Source organism: Dipodomys spectabilis, unplaced genomic scaffold (assembly GCF_019054845.1).
Source record: "Dipodomys spectabilis isolate Male_0828 unplaced genomic scaffold, ASM1905484v1 ptg000095l, whole genome shotgun sequence".
NCBI lineage: Eukaryota > Metazoa > Chordata > Mammalia > Rodentia > Heteromyidae > Dipodomys > Dipodomys spectabilis.
The window spans coordinates 19,392,525-19,405,647 of record NW_024870772.1 but is presented as its reverse complement, the minus strand read 5'-3'; the positions used below and the strand labels follow the sequence as shown (position 1 = coordinate 19,405,647).

The window sequence follows — 13,123 nt, the reverse complement described above, 5'->3', positions numbered from 1 at the left end:
ACATGTTTTATAACTATGTCAACTAGATGTATTCTTTTGGAGAACTGGATTTCCCCCAACCTGGCTTTTCCCTTATTCAAATGTTAGATTTAAACCAACCATCAAAATAATTGCTTTCTCCTTTGAAGCAAGGGTTACAGTGGGATTTTCCCAGCAGAAATGATTTTGAAGATGATCTCCAGAAAGACCATGTTGAGTCTCTTTTCTTTGGACTCTAATTCTGCATTTCTCATGCCACAGGCACCTCAAATCAAATAGCCCCTAAAGATACTGTTACTTTTCTTTCACACTTGTTCCTCTGGTTAAATGGTTCTGCCATCTGCCCGGTCATAAAGCTAAAACCATAAAGTCACCATTAAAACAGCTACTATTAAATTAGTGGGACTCTGAGAGAGGCATAACACTGATCAGGGCTATTTTACTTCTTTACTCTGGATGTTCAGGTGCTAGTAGCCCCACCCTCTTCTAAGTTGCACAATAAAAAACAAAACAAACAAACAAACAAAAACCTTACTACTGTCTGTAGATATTGCCCTAATATTGGTGGAAGCAAAATCAACACCATTTGAGATCCACTGGGGTGATTTACCTCCCTGCTCCTCACAATTCCCACTAGGTAAGCATTGCAACTTTAGGTCATATTGTGCTGATGAGGTAATGGAGTCTTTGAGAAATTCAGAGACTTCTCAGTTATGTGGCCATTATATAGCAGAACTGGTCTCAAAGTACACCAGAAGCTGTCGCTCTTCTCCTTTCTTCCACTGATGATCAATCCTTCCTTGCATTACAGTTTTCATCTATGTTAACCTTTGGGACCTCTGGCCCACTTACTAGAACTCTAACATTTTTGGGTGGCATAGAAACCCTGGTTCCTTGCCACTACCTTCTCCCCTCTGTCTCACACTTGTCCCCCTTCATTTCATTAGCAATCAAACATGTATTTGTCTTTTTTTCTAAACATCAATCATAAAGCAAGACAATCCAGCCCTAGATTGGCTGGGTTTCTACCACACCACAGCACCTTGAGTCAGATCATTTTAAGCCATATATATCTGCCCTAATGTCTCCTTTCTGATGAGCTCTCATGTCTTTTATGGCTCATTCATTTGTGTGTGTGTGTGTGTGTGTGTGTGTGTGTGTGTGTGTGTGTGTGTGTGTGTGTGCGTGCGTGCGCCAACCCTGGGCCTTTAACACAGGACGTTGCGCTTTTGCCTGGCTTTTTCACTCAAGTTTGGTGTTCTACCTCTTTAAGGGTGGCTCTTTTTTCAATGTCTATTCTTGAATTAAGAGTTGTAAGGCTGTATCCATTAGCCTTCCATCCTGCCTGTCATTTTATATACAGCATGTCAGCGTTAGCATGTTTACTTGTCTCTTAGAAGAAGTTCCTTACATACACAGCCAGCCACACACATCAGAATTACCTAGGAACATTTTAAAAATGTGGTGCCACACTCATCCCCAGACCCCACAGTTTCATAAATCCATATTGTTAAAAATCACCATACTGTAGTTAGATGCTTGATCTATTGCTCAACAAGGAAGAATCAACTGTACTGAACCTCAGCTTGCTTCTGTAGTTTTGTGGAAGTTTTTTTTCTTTTGATTTCACTTTCCATTTCCTGCATGGTAACAGTCAAACTTCAGTCATTAATGTAAGCTGTGATATTTTCTTCAGTTGAGTTTAGGCCTAATCTCTGGCACCTCAAAGGAACTCCTCACATTTTCAAACATCCAATAGTCACCTCCAAGTTAGGGATTCTTGTGAACACGTTCTTGTTTTTTCCGGATTTTAGTTATTTTGTGGGTCCTTGTTCACAAGTTGTCTGTGGCAGATCATGTTTCTCCCAGGTGGTTGTGAGGCTTTCAGCCAATTCACCTGTCTCTAGGGGATCCTGTTTCCTTCATTCACCATCCCACCTGGGAATGCAGCAATGACTGTTAACCCTCAGTGGGGTCAGAGGGCACTTGGTGGAATGAATGGGGAAGTGGGGGGGGGGGGGGGGGAAGAGGGCGGGACTCCCTGAAACTGGTTAAGGAGAAATCGAAACTCAGCTGTTAAAAACCGCTGCCCCTGCACTGTGGAATCTCCAGAGTCAGAGCCTCCTGTCCTGAATCCATTCCTCCTGCATTCCTCCTGCAGCGGCCACCACCTGGGACCAAGAGTCTGAACCATGTATACTCACAGCAAGGTGGTAGGCACCAGGTCCAACACTTCTAACGCCTCTGGAAACCCCAGTGAGCAGCATGGGGGGCTGGACCCACTGCAAAGCCAGAAACAGGGTTTGGAGAGGGGCCCCCAGGGCCCTGCACTGAAGAGCTCAGGGCTTGTTGGCCAGAGGAGGTAAGTGTGGAAAAGCTTTTCTGGATGGTAAAGCCCCGTTCTTAAACATTCTCTGGCTTCTTAGAGTTCCCTTGGACTTTGAAACTATAAGGGTGGATGGTTATCAAGAGAATGAAATATTATTTGCCTAAATAAACTCATTCATAAATTCCCTTATGACACCTTTAATCTGCCAGGTTTCAGTTCTTTTTCTTTTTTTAAATGTTCTTGTCAAGGTGATGTACAGAGGGGTTACAGTTGTGTAAGTAAGGTAGTGAGTACATCTCTTGTCCAACTTGTTATCCCCTCCCTTATTTTTCTCCCTTTCCCCCCAGGGTTTCAGTTCTTGACTGAATATCTATGTCCTCACTTTCCAAAACTACTTGTAGTTTTTCTCAGTGGCTACAGGATTGAAAACTTTAGTTATGTGGAACCCAAGTGTTATTTTTTGTTTTTGTTTTCTAATTTTCAGGTGTCTTCAGAATTTATACCCTAACAAATTGTGCAAGGGCCTAGGTACTATCCCTGAGTTGTTGGGGTTTTTTTTTTGTGTGTGTGTTTTGTTTTTTGTTTTTGTTTGTGTGTTTTTTTTCTCAAGGCTACCACTCTACCATTTGAGTTACAGCTCTACTTCCGAGTTTTTAAATAGTCAATTGGTGATAGGAGCCTCCCACTTTCCTTCCTAGAGTTGTTTCAAACCATGATCTTCAGATCTCAGGTCCTGAGTAGATAGAATTGAAGGCTTGAGCTATGGGTCCATCAGACTTTTTTTTTTTTTTTGCTGGTCCCTGGGGCTTGGGACTTGGGCACTGTCCCTGAGCCTTTGTGCTCAAGGCTACTGCTCTACTACTTGAGCTACATTTGCTTTGGTGATAATTGGAGATAAGAGTCTCATGGTCTTTCTTGCCCAAGCTGGCAAAAAATAGCCAGCCTTCTGAGTAAATAGAATATAGGTTTGAGCAACTGAGCTTGGCTGTGTTTGTTTTTGTTATTGTTTGTTTTTAATTTTATTAAGCAGTTGTACAAAGAGGTTGTGAGTAGTACAATGTATCTTGATCTATATCATCCCTTCTTTTGTATGCCCCATTATTCCTCATCTTAACCCTACCGTTTTTTTAGATGTTTTTGGAAGTATCACACCATTTATATTATTGAGGTAGGGTTACCTTTGATGAGTCTGGAAATCAATTAGAAATAGCAGAATTTCTCTGAGAGTAATTGGCTTCTTGCCACAACAGAAGCTCATTAGCTTCAAGTAACCTACATGTCTATAAGCTGCAGCATTTAATAGCAACAGAGGTCACAGACAGATGGCCTCTTGTCTATGAGTGGTTAATGATAAAAAAAAATCATTTACATGATTTTTTCTATTAAGAAGCATCTATTTCCCCAACTATGGTGGCTCATACCTGCAATTCCAGCACTCAAGCCTGAAGCATAAGTATCAAGAGTTTGAAGCTAGCTTGAGAGCTACATAGGAAGACCTCATTTTTTTTTTTTTAAAAAGCATCTATTTAGATGTAGCAAATTGCTTGTATGATCTTACATTCTCATATGCATTAACAGTTGTATCCATCTATCTTTTTATTGGATGGTAATTACTTCAGCTTCCAGCTGGACCAAATTGCTCAGAAAGGTGTGGTTTTCTCATAATTACCCAGGCTTCAATATCTTAAAAACCTCAGTGCATGCTATTTTGTGATTCCGAAGATCTGCAAGTGGAGAAATTCCTAGAGGAATTTCAGTTACCTCCACAAAATGCTTCCCCCCCCCCCCTCATGTGAATCATTTGCAGTAAATATAGTATTAAAAGATTCATTCCTTTTTAAGCATTTAGCATCAAAAATCCTGATGGGAACACTGTGAATGCTTACATTTCCATTATGTGTGTCTACTTCCTTACTTGTCTCCTTCAATGGAAGCAGGAAATCAAGGAGTTGTTGAGTGACAAATAATATCTCGGTGAAAACAAGAGTTAGAGGCTTTATTTATTTTGGCGAGAGAAATCAGAAGTATTTTCTGATAAGATATTTGGAAAATAGGGAGGAAGTGCTTTAATAGTGAGATTTTATTTGTTCATCCACAGTATGTTCCTCCTTATAGGGCAAAGCTGGAATTTACCTTATTTATGGGCAACCTGTTGACTTATTTGGGCAATGGATCCAGTGTGGGGGTCAGAACTATGAACTTTGATGCTGGGGATGACTGAGGTTTGAATTCTGACTATGCTGTCACTTGCTCTCTGAATAAGAAGCTTGTATACTTTATGCCTCAATTTCCTTATTATTAAAATGATATTGTGATAGCCATGAAGAGAATATTCAGTAAACATTGGGAACTAATAGCCTTGAGTTCATTTGACAATGAGTTATTAAAAAGTACTATCTTGCCACCCTAAAAATGATATTTGTACCTTGAAAAACTCATTTACAACACCTGCCTACTCATAAACAAAATATATTAGTAAAAGTGGAGAGTAATCTGTTACCTCTGACACATTAACAGGCAAAGCTTAGTACTTGATAGCATCTGGATTTCAGTAATTATGAGCATTTACTAATTCATATAGACTTTTCCAGCTATTTTTACCCAGGGATTTTTATTGAGTCTCTAAATACTAGTAATTATCATCACAAATTTAAAGAAAAATAAATCTTAAACAGAGTTGTAATCCAGAGATCTTTTATCCTCTTTTTCATTTCTGCTTTTTTTGAAAAATCTTTCATTTATATCATAACTAGGTAGATAGGAGCAAAGGCATGGATTTTTACTAGATAAAAACTATTATTAAAAACTATTGCCTAGGGGAAATAGGCTCTTGCCTATGGTACTGATAAAAAAGGTTTACTTCATCCAGATACCTGGCTATTATCATTCCATAATGTGGTCTTTTAGTTGGATGCTGTTTGAAGGAAATAGAAAAACAAATTCTGAAAATGAACCCATAATATAGAATCTTACTATACAGTTTACTTTGTAATGTTTACTTTGTAATTTAATTTATGTATAAATTTTTATAACCTTAACATTTGTGGCTTTCTTTTTTAAATTTTTTTTTATTTTATTGTGAAAATACTGTACAGAGGGGTTACAATTACATGGGCAAGATGAGTACATTTCTTTTTTAATTTATTTTAATTTTTTTTGTGAACATTCTGTACAGAGGGGTTACAATTACATGGGCAGGATAATGCGTACATTTCTTATCAAGCATTGCAGCCTCCTCCTTTGTTTACCCTTCACATCCCTTCCCAGCCTACCCCCCTCCTCACCTAATCCTCTCCCCCCCCCCACCAACGATGTAAAGCTCGTTTTGGAAATGACAACTAGTGCTTCTCATTGTTGCAACAGGTCCACCTGTATCCTTAAACGACTTGATAAGAAATGTACTCATTAAAACAAGTCTTTAATGAGTACATTTCTTATCAAGCATTGTAGCCTCCTCCTTTGTTTCCTCTTTATGTCCCTTCCAATCCTCCCCCCCAATCCTCCTCCACTCTCCACACCATCAAAGTTGTAAAGTTCGTTTTGACATAACAACTTGTACGTCTCATTGTTGCAATGAGTCCACCTGTATCCGTATTTAAATGATTTATTTTTTCCCTTCCCCTCCACAAATTATACCGAGATCTAATACAGTGAAAGCAGGGGTTATATCGTGGGGGAGGGACACACAAAGCAACAAAGAAATCATCTTATAAATGTGTTAGAAACAATTGCATGAAAGGAAAAAAAAACATTTGAATACATATCTTAGGGTTCATTTCCCTAACATCAACTTATCGACCTTTTCTGCTTGTCTCAGACATATACTAGTTATTGCAAATAAGGGAAACCATTGGACCTGTGTTTCTTTGGGCCTGGCTTACTTCACTTAATATAATTTTTTTCAAGTCTTTCCATTTCCTAACAAATGGGGCAATGTCATTCTTCCTGATGGAGGCAGAATTCCATTGTGTATATATATACCACATTTTTTGATCCATTCATCTACTGAGGGGCATCTGGGTTGGTTCCATATCTTAGCTGCAATAAACATAGTCGTGCTGGTAGCTTTAGTGTGGTCTTGTTTGTAAACATTTGTGTAAATGCCCAAAAGTGGGATTGCTGGGTCATAGGGGAGCCCTATGTGGAGTCTTTTGAGGAACCTCCATACTGCTTTCCAAAGTGGTTGAACAAGTTTACATTCCCACCAACAATGTAGTAAGGTTCCCTTCTGTCCACATCCCCTCCAGCATCTGTTGTTATTAGAGTTCTTGATTTTTGCCATTCTAACTGGGGTGAGGTGATATCTAATGTTGTTTTGATTTGCATTTCTTTTATGGCTAGAGAGGTTGAGCATTTCTTCATGTGTCTATTGGCCATCCTTCTTTCCTCTTCAGAGAAGTTTCTTTTTAAGTCTTTAGCCCACTTACTTATTGGGCAGTTGTTTCTTTGAAGATTTGTTGTTGGGGGATTTAATTTTTTGAGTTCCAGGTATATTTTAGATATGAGACCCTTGTCCTTTGTATGGCTAGTGAAGATCTTCTCCCAATCCATGGGCTTTCTATTGATCTTGCTAGCTATGTCCTTTGCCATGCAGAAGCTCTGCAATTTCATGCAATCCCATTTGTCCAACCTTTCTTTGATTTGTTGTGTTTCTGGGTGTGCCAAGGAGACCTAGGGTTTCTCCTATTCCATCCTGTAATGTTTTCAGAGTGTCTACTTTGACTCCAAGGTCTTTGATCTATTTTGAGTTGATGCTGGTGATTCTGGGTGATATATAAGGATCTAGCTTTAGTTTTCTACAAGTAGTTAACCAATTTTGCCAGCACCATTTACTGAAGAGGCTGTCTTTCTTCCATTCTACTTTTTTACCTTGAAGAATAAGGTTGGAATATTGATAGGTATCTCACTGAATTTGTAGATAGCCTTGGGAAGTATTGCCATTTTCACGATGTTGATCTTTCTAATCCAGGAGCATGGGAGTTTTTTGCCACTTTCCAAGTTCTGTTTTGATTTCCTTTTTCAAGTTTTTAAAGTTTTCGTAATAGAGGTCCTTCACTTCTTTGGTTAAGTTAATTCCTAGGTATTTTATTTTTTGTGGAGCTATTACGAATGGAGTTGCTTTCCTAATTTCAGCCACACTTTTCTCATTGTTGGCATACAGAAAAGCCATGATTTTGGGGGGTTAATTTTATACCCTGCTACTTTGCCAAAGTTTTGAATCAGTTTGAGTAATCTGGGAGTGGAGTCTGTGGGATTCTTTAAATACAAGATCATGTCATCTGCAAAGAGGGAGGGTTTTACTTCTTCTTTTTTTGGATCCCTTTTATGTTTGCATCTTGTCTTATTGCTGAAGCTATGCATTCTAATACTAGATTGAAAAGAGGTGGAGAGAGTGGGCATCCTTGTCTGGTTCCTGAGTTTAGAGGAAATGGCTTTGGTTTTTCACCATTAAGTATAATGCTGGCTGTAGGTTTGTCATATACAGCCTTTATTGTATTGAGGAATGTTCCATGGATTCCTAATTTTTCCAGAAACTTCATAAAGGGGTGCTGGATCTTCTCAAATGCTTTTTCTGCATCTATTATCTAACCATGTGGTTCTTATCCTTGCTCCTGTTGATTTGATGAATTGTATTAATTGATTTGCATATATTGAACCAGCTTTGCATCCTTGAAATGAATCCTGTTTGATCGTGGTGTATGATTTTTTGGATGCATTGTTGAAGTCGATTGGCCAAAATTTTGTTGAGAAGTTTTGCATCAATGTTCATCAAAGAAATGGGTCTATAGTTCTCTTTCTTTAATGAGTCCCTGCCTGGTTTTGGGATGAGGGTTATGATGGCTTCATAGAATGAGTTCGGTAGTGAACTTTCTCTTTCATTAAAGAGTTGGAGGAGTATTGGTGTGAGCTCTGCTTTGAATGCCTTGTAGAATTCCACTGTAAAACCATCTGGTCCTGGGCTTTTCTTAGATGGAAGGTCTCTTATTGCTGTTTCTATTTCAATGCTTGATATGGGCCTGTTAAGATGGTTTAACTCATCTTGGTTTAGTGTCGGCATGTCAATATTTGCTAGGAAAAGGTTCATTTCTGCCAAGTTTTCAAACTTATTAGCCTAAAGTTTTGAGAAGTATTCCCTTATAATGTTCTGAATCTTGGTTGTTTCTGTGGTGATGTTTCCATTCTCATCTCTGAGTTTATTTATTTGGGTGTGTTCTCTTCTTTTTCTGATAAGATTAGCTAAGGGTCTGTCAATTTTGTTAATTTTTTTGAAGAACCAACTCTTTGTTTTGTTGATTCTTTCTATGGTTTTTTTGGATTCTAATTCTGATTTAGTTTTAATTATTTCTTTCCATCTACTGGATTGGGGTTTATCTTGCTGCTCTTTTTCAAGGAGGCTCAGATACCTCATTAAATTGTTGGTTTCAGATCTCTCCAATTTGTTGATGTAGGAACTCAGAGCTATAAACTTGCCCCTGAGTACTGCCTTTGCTGTGTCCCAGAGGAGCTGGTAATTTGTGTGTTCCTTTTTGTTGAATATCATGAACATTTGAATTTCCTTTCTAATCTCTTCTATGACCCACTCGCGATTCAGCAGTGTGTTGTTCAGCCTCCATGTGTTACCGGACTTTCTTCGGTGGCTTTTGGTGTTGAGTTCTAATTTTATTCCCTTGTGGTCTGAGAGAATGCAAGGTATAACTTCAATGTTTCTGAATTTTGACAAGCTTGTTTGTGGCCTAAAATGTGGTCTATTTTGGAAAATGTTCCATGTGCTGCTGAGAAAAATGTGTATTTTGATGCTGCTGGGTGAAATATTGGGTAGATGTCTGTTAGATCTAGTTGATCTATGTAGTTGTTTAGATCTACAGTTTCTCTGTTGAGTTTTTGCCGAGTTGATCTATCTAGTGGGGAAAGTGGTGTGTTAAAGTCCCCAACAATTAATGTCTTTGGATTTACGTTGGATTTGAGGGAAAGTAGTGTTTCTTGGATAAATTTGGGTGCTCTATTGTTTGGCGAATAGATATTTAGAATTGTAATATCCTCCTGAAAGAGAGATCCCTTAATTAGTATGTAGCGACCTTCTTTATCTCTTCTCACTAATTTTAATTTGAAGTCTATTTTATCTGATATTAGGATTGCAACTCCTGCCTATTTATGGGGGCCATTTGCTTGGTAGATTTTGTTCCAGCCTTTCACATGGAAAATGTGTTTGTTTTTATGGGCAAGATGTGATTCTTGAAGACAGCAGATAGAAGGATCTTGCTTTTTAATCTAACTAGGCAGTCTATTAAGTCTGTTAATGTTGAGAGATTGGACTGAGAGGTATTTGGGAGTTCCTGCCATTTTATCCACCTTCTTGGGGGTGTGACAACTGGGTTCTTCCTATGGTTCTTGGATTCTCAGTTTCGGTGGGGTTTCTTGACCTTTATTGTGGTTTTGTTGGTTTTATCTGTGTAGGACAAGAATCTTTTGTAGGGCTGGTTTGGTGGAGATATATTGTTTCAATTTTTCTTTGCTATGGAAGGTTTTTATTTGATCTTCGGTTATGAAGGAGAGTTTAGCTGGGTACAGTCAGTATTCTTGGTTGATAGTTGTTTGTCTTTAGGGCATGGCATACGTCATTCCAGGCTTTTCTTGCTTTGATTGTCTCTGCTGAGAAATCTTAGGTGATTCTAATTGGTTTCCCTTTGTATGTGATTGATCTTTTCTCCTTGACTGCTTTAAGGATCTTTTCCTTGGTCTGAATAGATCCTGTGTGGATTATAATGTGACGGTGGGATGTCCTATTCTGGTCTGGTCTATTTGGAGTTCTAAAAGCTTCTTGTATCTGAATAGGCCTATCTTTTTCATGTTTGGGAAGTGTTGCTTTTTTTTGAGTACTGTAAATAGGTACTTAAATAATGCTTTCTATTTAATTGTGTATTACATCTGCTAACTCAATCCACACAACAACTCTATAATAGAGGAACTCTAAGCTATAGGTAAGTATTTTAATTAAAAAAACTTACAAAGTTTATGATCTCAGTGATGGACAGACATTTGTCAAGTAATTATACATGTGGACTCAAAGCTGGCATCTGACACTTTTGCTCATTGATGACATCACTTTTCCACCTGACCCATGCCTCTAACTCCACACATAGACCATTATGTACTATAAAAGAACCTCAGGGTCTTAGCTAGTCTTGAGAACAGGAAAAATCTTTCCTAAGAAATGATATTTGAACTTTGACCTATAGGATGAGAAAGTTGTGTGTGTGTGTGTGTGTGTGTCACAATCCACTTAGCTGTCTCCCAAGTACTAAGATTACAGGTGTGGGCTACCATGTCTGATCTACATTTGTTTTCCAACATCAAATCTTTTCAACACCAATTAACTGTGTGACACCAGCTGTCTTCCCCACAATTCAATTCTGACACTAACTACCCAGAGTGACTACAGATCCCCTCAAATTAAATGCTCAATCCTATAACACTGCTCCCAATTGAGACTTCAGAGACCAATTACAAATGTGATCTCTGTCCTACCTGTACTTATGCTCATCAAAACTATACATCTGGAGGGATAACCAGTTTTCATGGCCCTTTGCTCACTCTTTTGAGCAGCCTCCACTTCCTCTTTGTCAAACAAACTTGTTTTGAACTTACTATACAAAAACCTATAAATTTGGAGATTCCCAAACACTTTTCTCTTCGTCTCGGGTCTGATGATTCACCAAAATGAATCACAGAACTCACAGAAGCCACTCCACTTAGAATTCTTGTTTATTATAAAAGATTCAACTCAGGAACAGCCAAGTGCGAGACATTCACAGGGTGATGTACTGGGGAAGAGATGGAGGGCGGTGTGCGGATAGCTTGTATGTTATCTGGGTTGCTCTACTCTCCTATACCTTATGTATTCACCATTCTGGATCTGGAAGCTCCCCAGATATGAAGGCCCTTCATAGAGGCTTCCTGTGTATGCATATTGGTTAAATCATTGGCCATTGGTAATTTTATTCCACCTCCTACCCTTCCTCTGCTCAGAGTTGGGGTGGGGCTGAAAATTCCAAGCATTTAATTATAAAATAGATTTTTCTTGATGCCAGATTCCATCTTCAAACTATCTAAAGACCCTTAGCATCTTGAAAAAAAAATACCTATTCCAGAAATTCTAAGGTTTTGGGAAATTTGATGCTAGACCAGAGACAATAACTGAATATTATTTATTTGTTTCTTTATTTATATAATACTGGGGTTTGAAATCTGGGCCTGGAACTTGCTAGGTCATATCTCCAGCTTTTTTCCCCCTTCAAATAAGGCCTCTGATATTTTTGCTTCGAGTGGCATAGACTTCAATCCTCCTACTTCTACCTCATAAGTAGTTGGGATTACAAGATTATCTGGGATTTACAGATGTCAACTTCCGTGCCTGGCTTGTTTTATGAGCTGAGATCTCACTAAATTTTTGCTTGGGCTGATCTATAAGATCAACCCTCTCATCTTCTGCCTCCATGTCGCCAAGATTACAGGTGTGCATCAACACATCTGGCTCCAAATACTCATTATTTAAATAGTAGTTCAATTGGCCTCTGTGGCAGCCAGAGAAACTTGTTTTGCAGAGATAGTGCTTTAGAATTTACTGTGGGGAACATACCTATTTTCATCTCTTCTATCTTTTGTTCTCACTCTTCTACTGCCCTCTTGCCAACTGCCCTGTTCCCAGCCTGTGTCTACACATAGGAGCCCCATGTGCCAGCCTGTTATGTGCCATGTTCTAGCCTCATGGTAATCTGTTGGACTCTTCAGCCCAAAACTGTTCACTAATCTGTCCATGATATCCTGAGCATTGTAGCAGTTTGAGCCTCTTCCTGCTCAGTCTTTCCTCCTTATAACCCTTTCTTAGGTGCCAGCTCAGCTCATGTTTTCCTGCCTGTTTTTTCTCCCTCCTCCTCTGTTTTTTACAAGCTATCCTCCCTCTCGCAATACAACCCTAGTGCATCTCTTATACATATAACTTCACATTGGCATTTGCTTCTTAGGAGACTTAGAGTTGATATCACCTTTATTTTTTATGTTTTGTTGTTTGAAATAAGGTCTTGCTACATAGGACATTCTGGTCTCTGACTCACTAATATATATAGTCCAGGCTGGCCTGAAGGTTAAATGGGGGGAAACTCCCATTTGTGAATGTCTTTCATTTCTTACAGTTACCTTGTGGGATTCTTTTAAAGAATTAGAGTCTAAGTGGCTTTTCTAAAAATTCTACAGCCAATCCCTTAGTTGTAGGATAGACTTGTAAATGAAAACTGGTAATTATGTGACAGGCGTGCTGCCTAGTGGTGCACTGTGTCCGTGTGGGGAGAAGATTTGTAGGTACTCCTCTGAGCGGCGTCTTGAAGAACAGGTAGGATGTAGCCAGGTAGATACTGAAACTTACTATCTTACCTCAGACTTCTAAGTGCTGGAATTAAAGGCAGGTGGCTCCATACCTGCTCTAAGGGTTTTACAACATACTCTATCCTGACCACAACAGTGTCCTCCTATTACCTCCTGTCCAATACTCACATGCAGATCTATGCAAATTGGGTTTATGCATTGCTCTTTTTTCCCTTATATTCGCATTGTAGTCTAAAGGTATTCTCTAGTCCTGTTAATTCAGCTTCAGTGTTTCTCATTAGCTCATTTTGCTTTGGGGAAGGAAATAAACTTTGTTATTGACACTTCTTTCTTCCCAAACTCTCAAGAGAGGTAAGGGAAAAATAAAGGACAAGCTTTGTAAGAACACTTATTAAAAGCCAGTCCCTGATGTGTTACATTTTATAAATCGTGTTA

General features: G+C 38.8%; 1 protein-coding gene across 3 annotated transcripts in view; it reads left to right on the top strand.

Moving 5' to 3' along the window:
- The first annotated feature begins 2,048 nt into the window (after positions 1–2,048).
- Epsti1 (epithelial stromal interaction 1) overlaps positions 2,049–13,123 on the top strand; it is a 99,675-nt gene continuing 88,600 nt past the window's right edge. For all 3 annotated transcript variants that reach the window (XM_042685790.1, XM_042685791.1, XM_042685789.1), the window contains exon 1: positions 2,049–2,341. In XM_042685790.1, the coding sequence (XP_042541724.1) occupies positions 2,172–2,341 (170 nt within the window). In that variant the 5' untranslated portion in view covers positions 2,049–2,171. The remainder of the gene's footprint in view (positions 2,342–13,123) is intronic.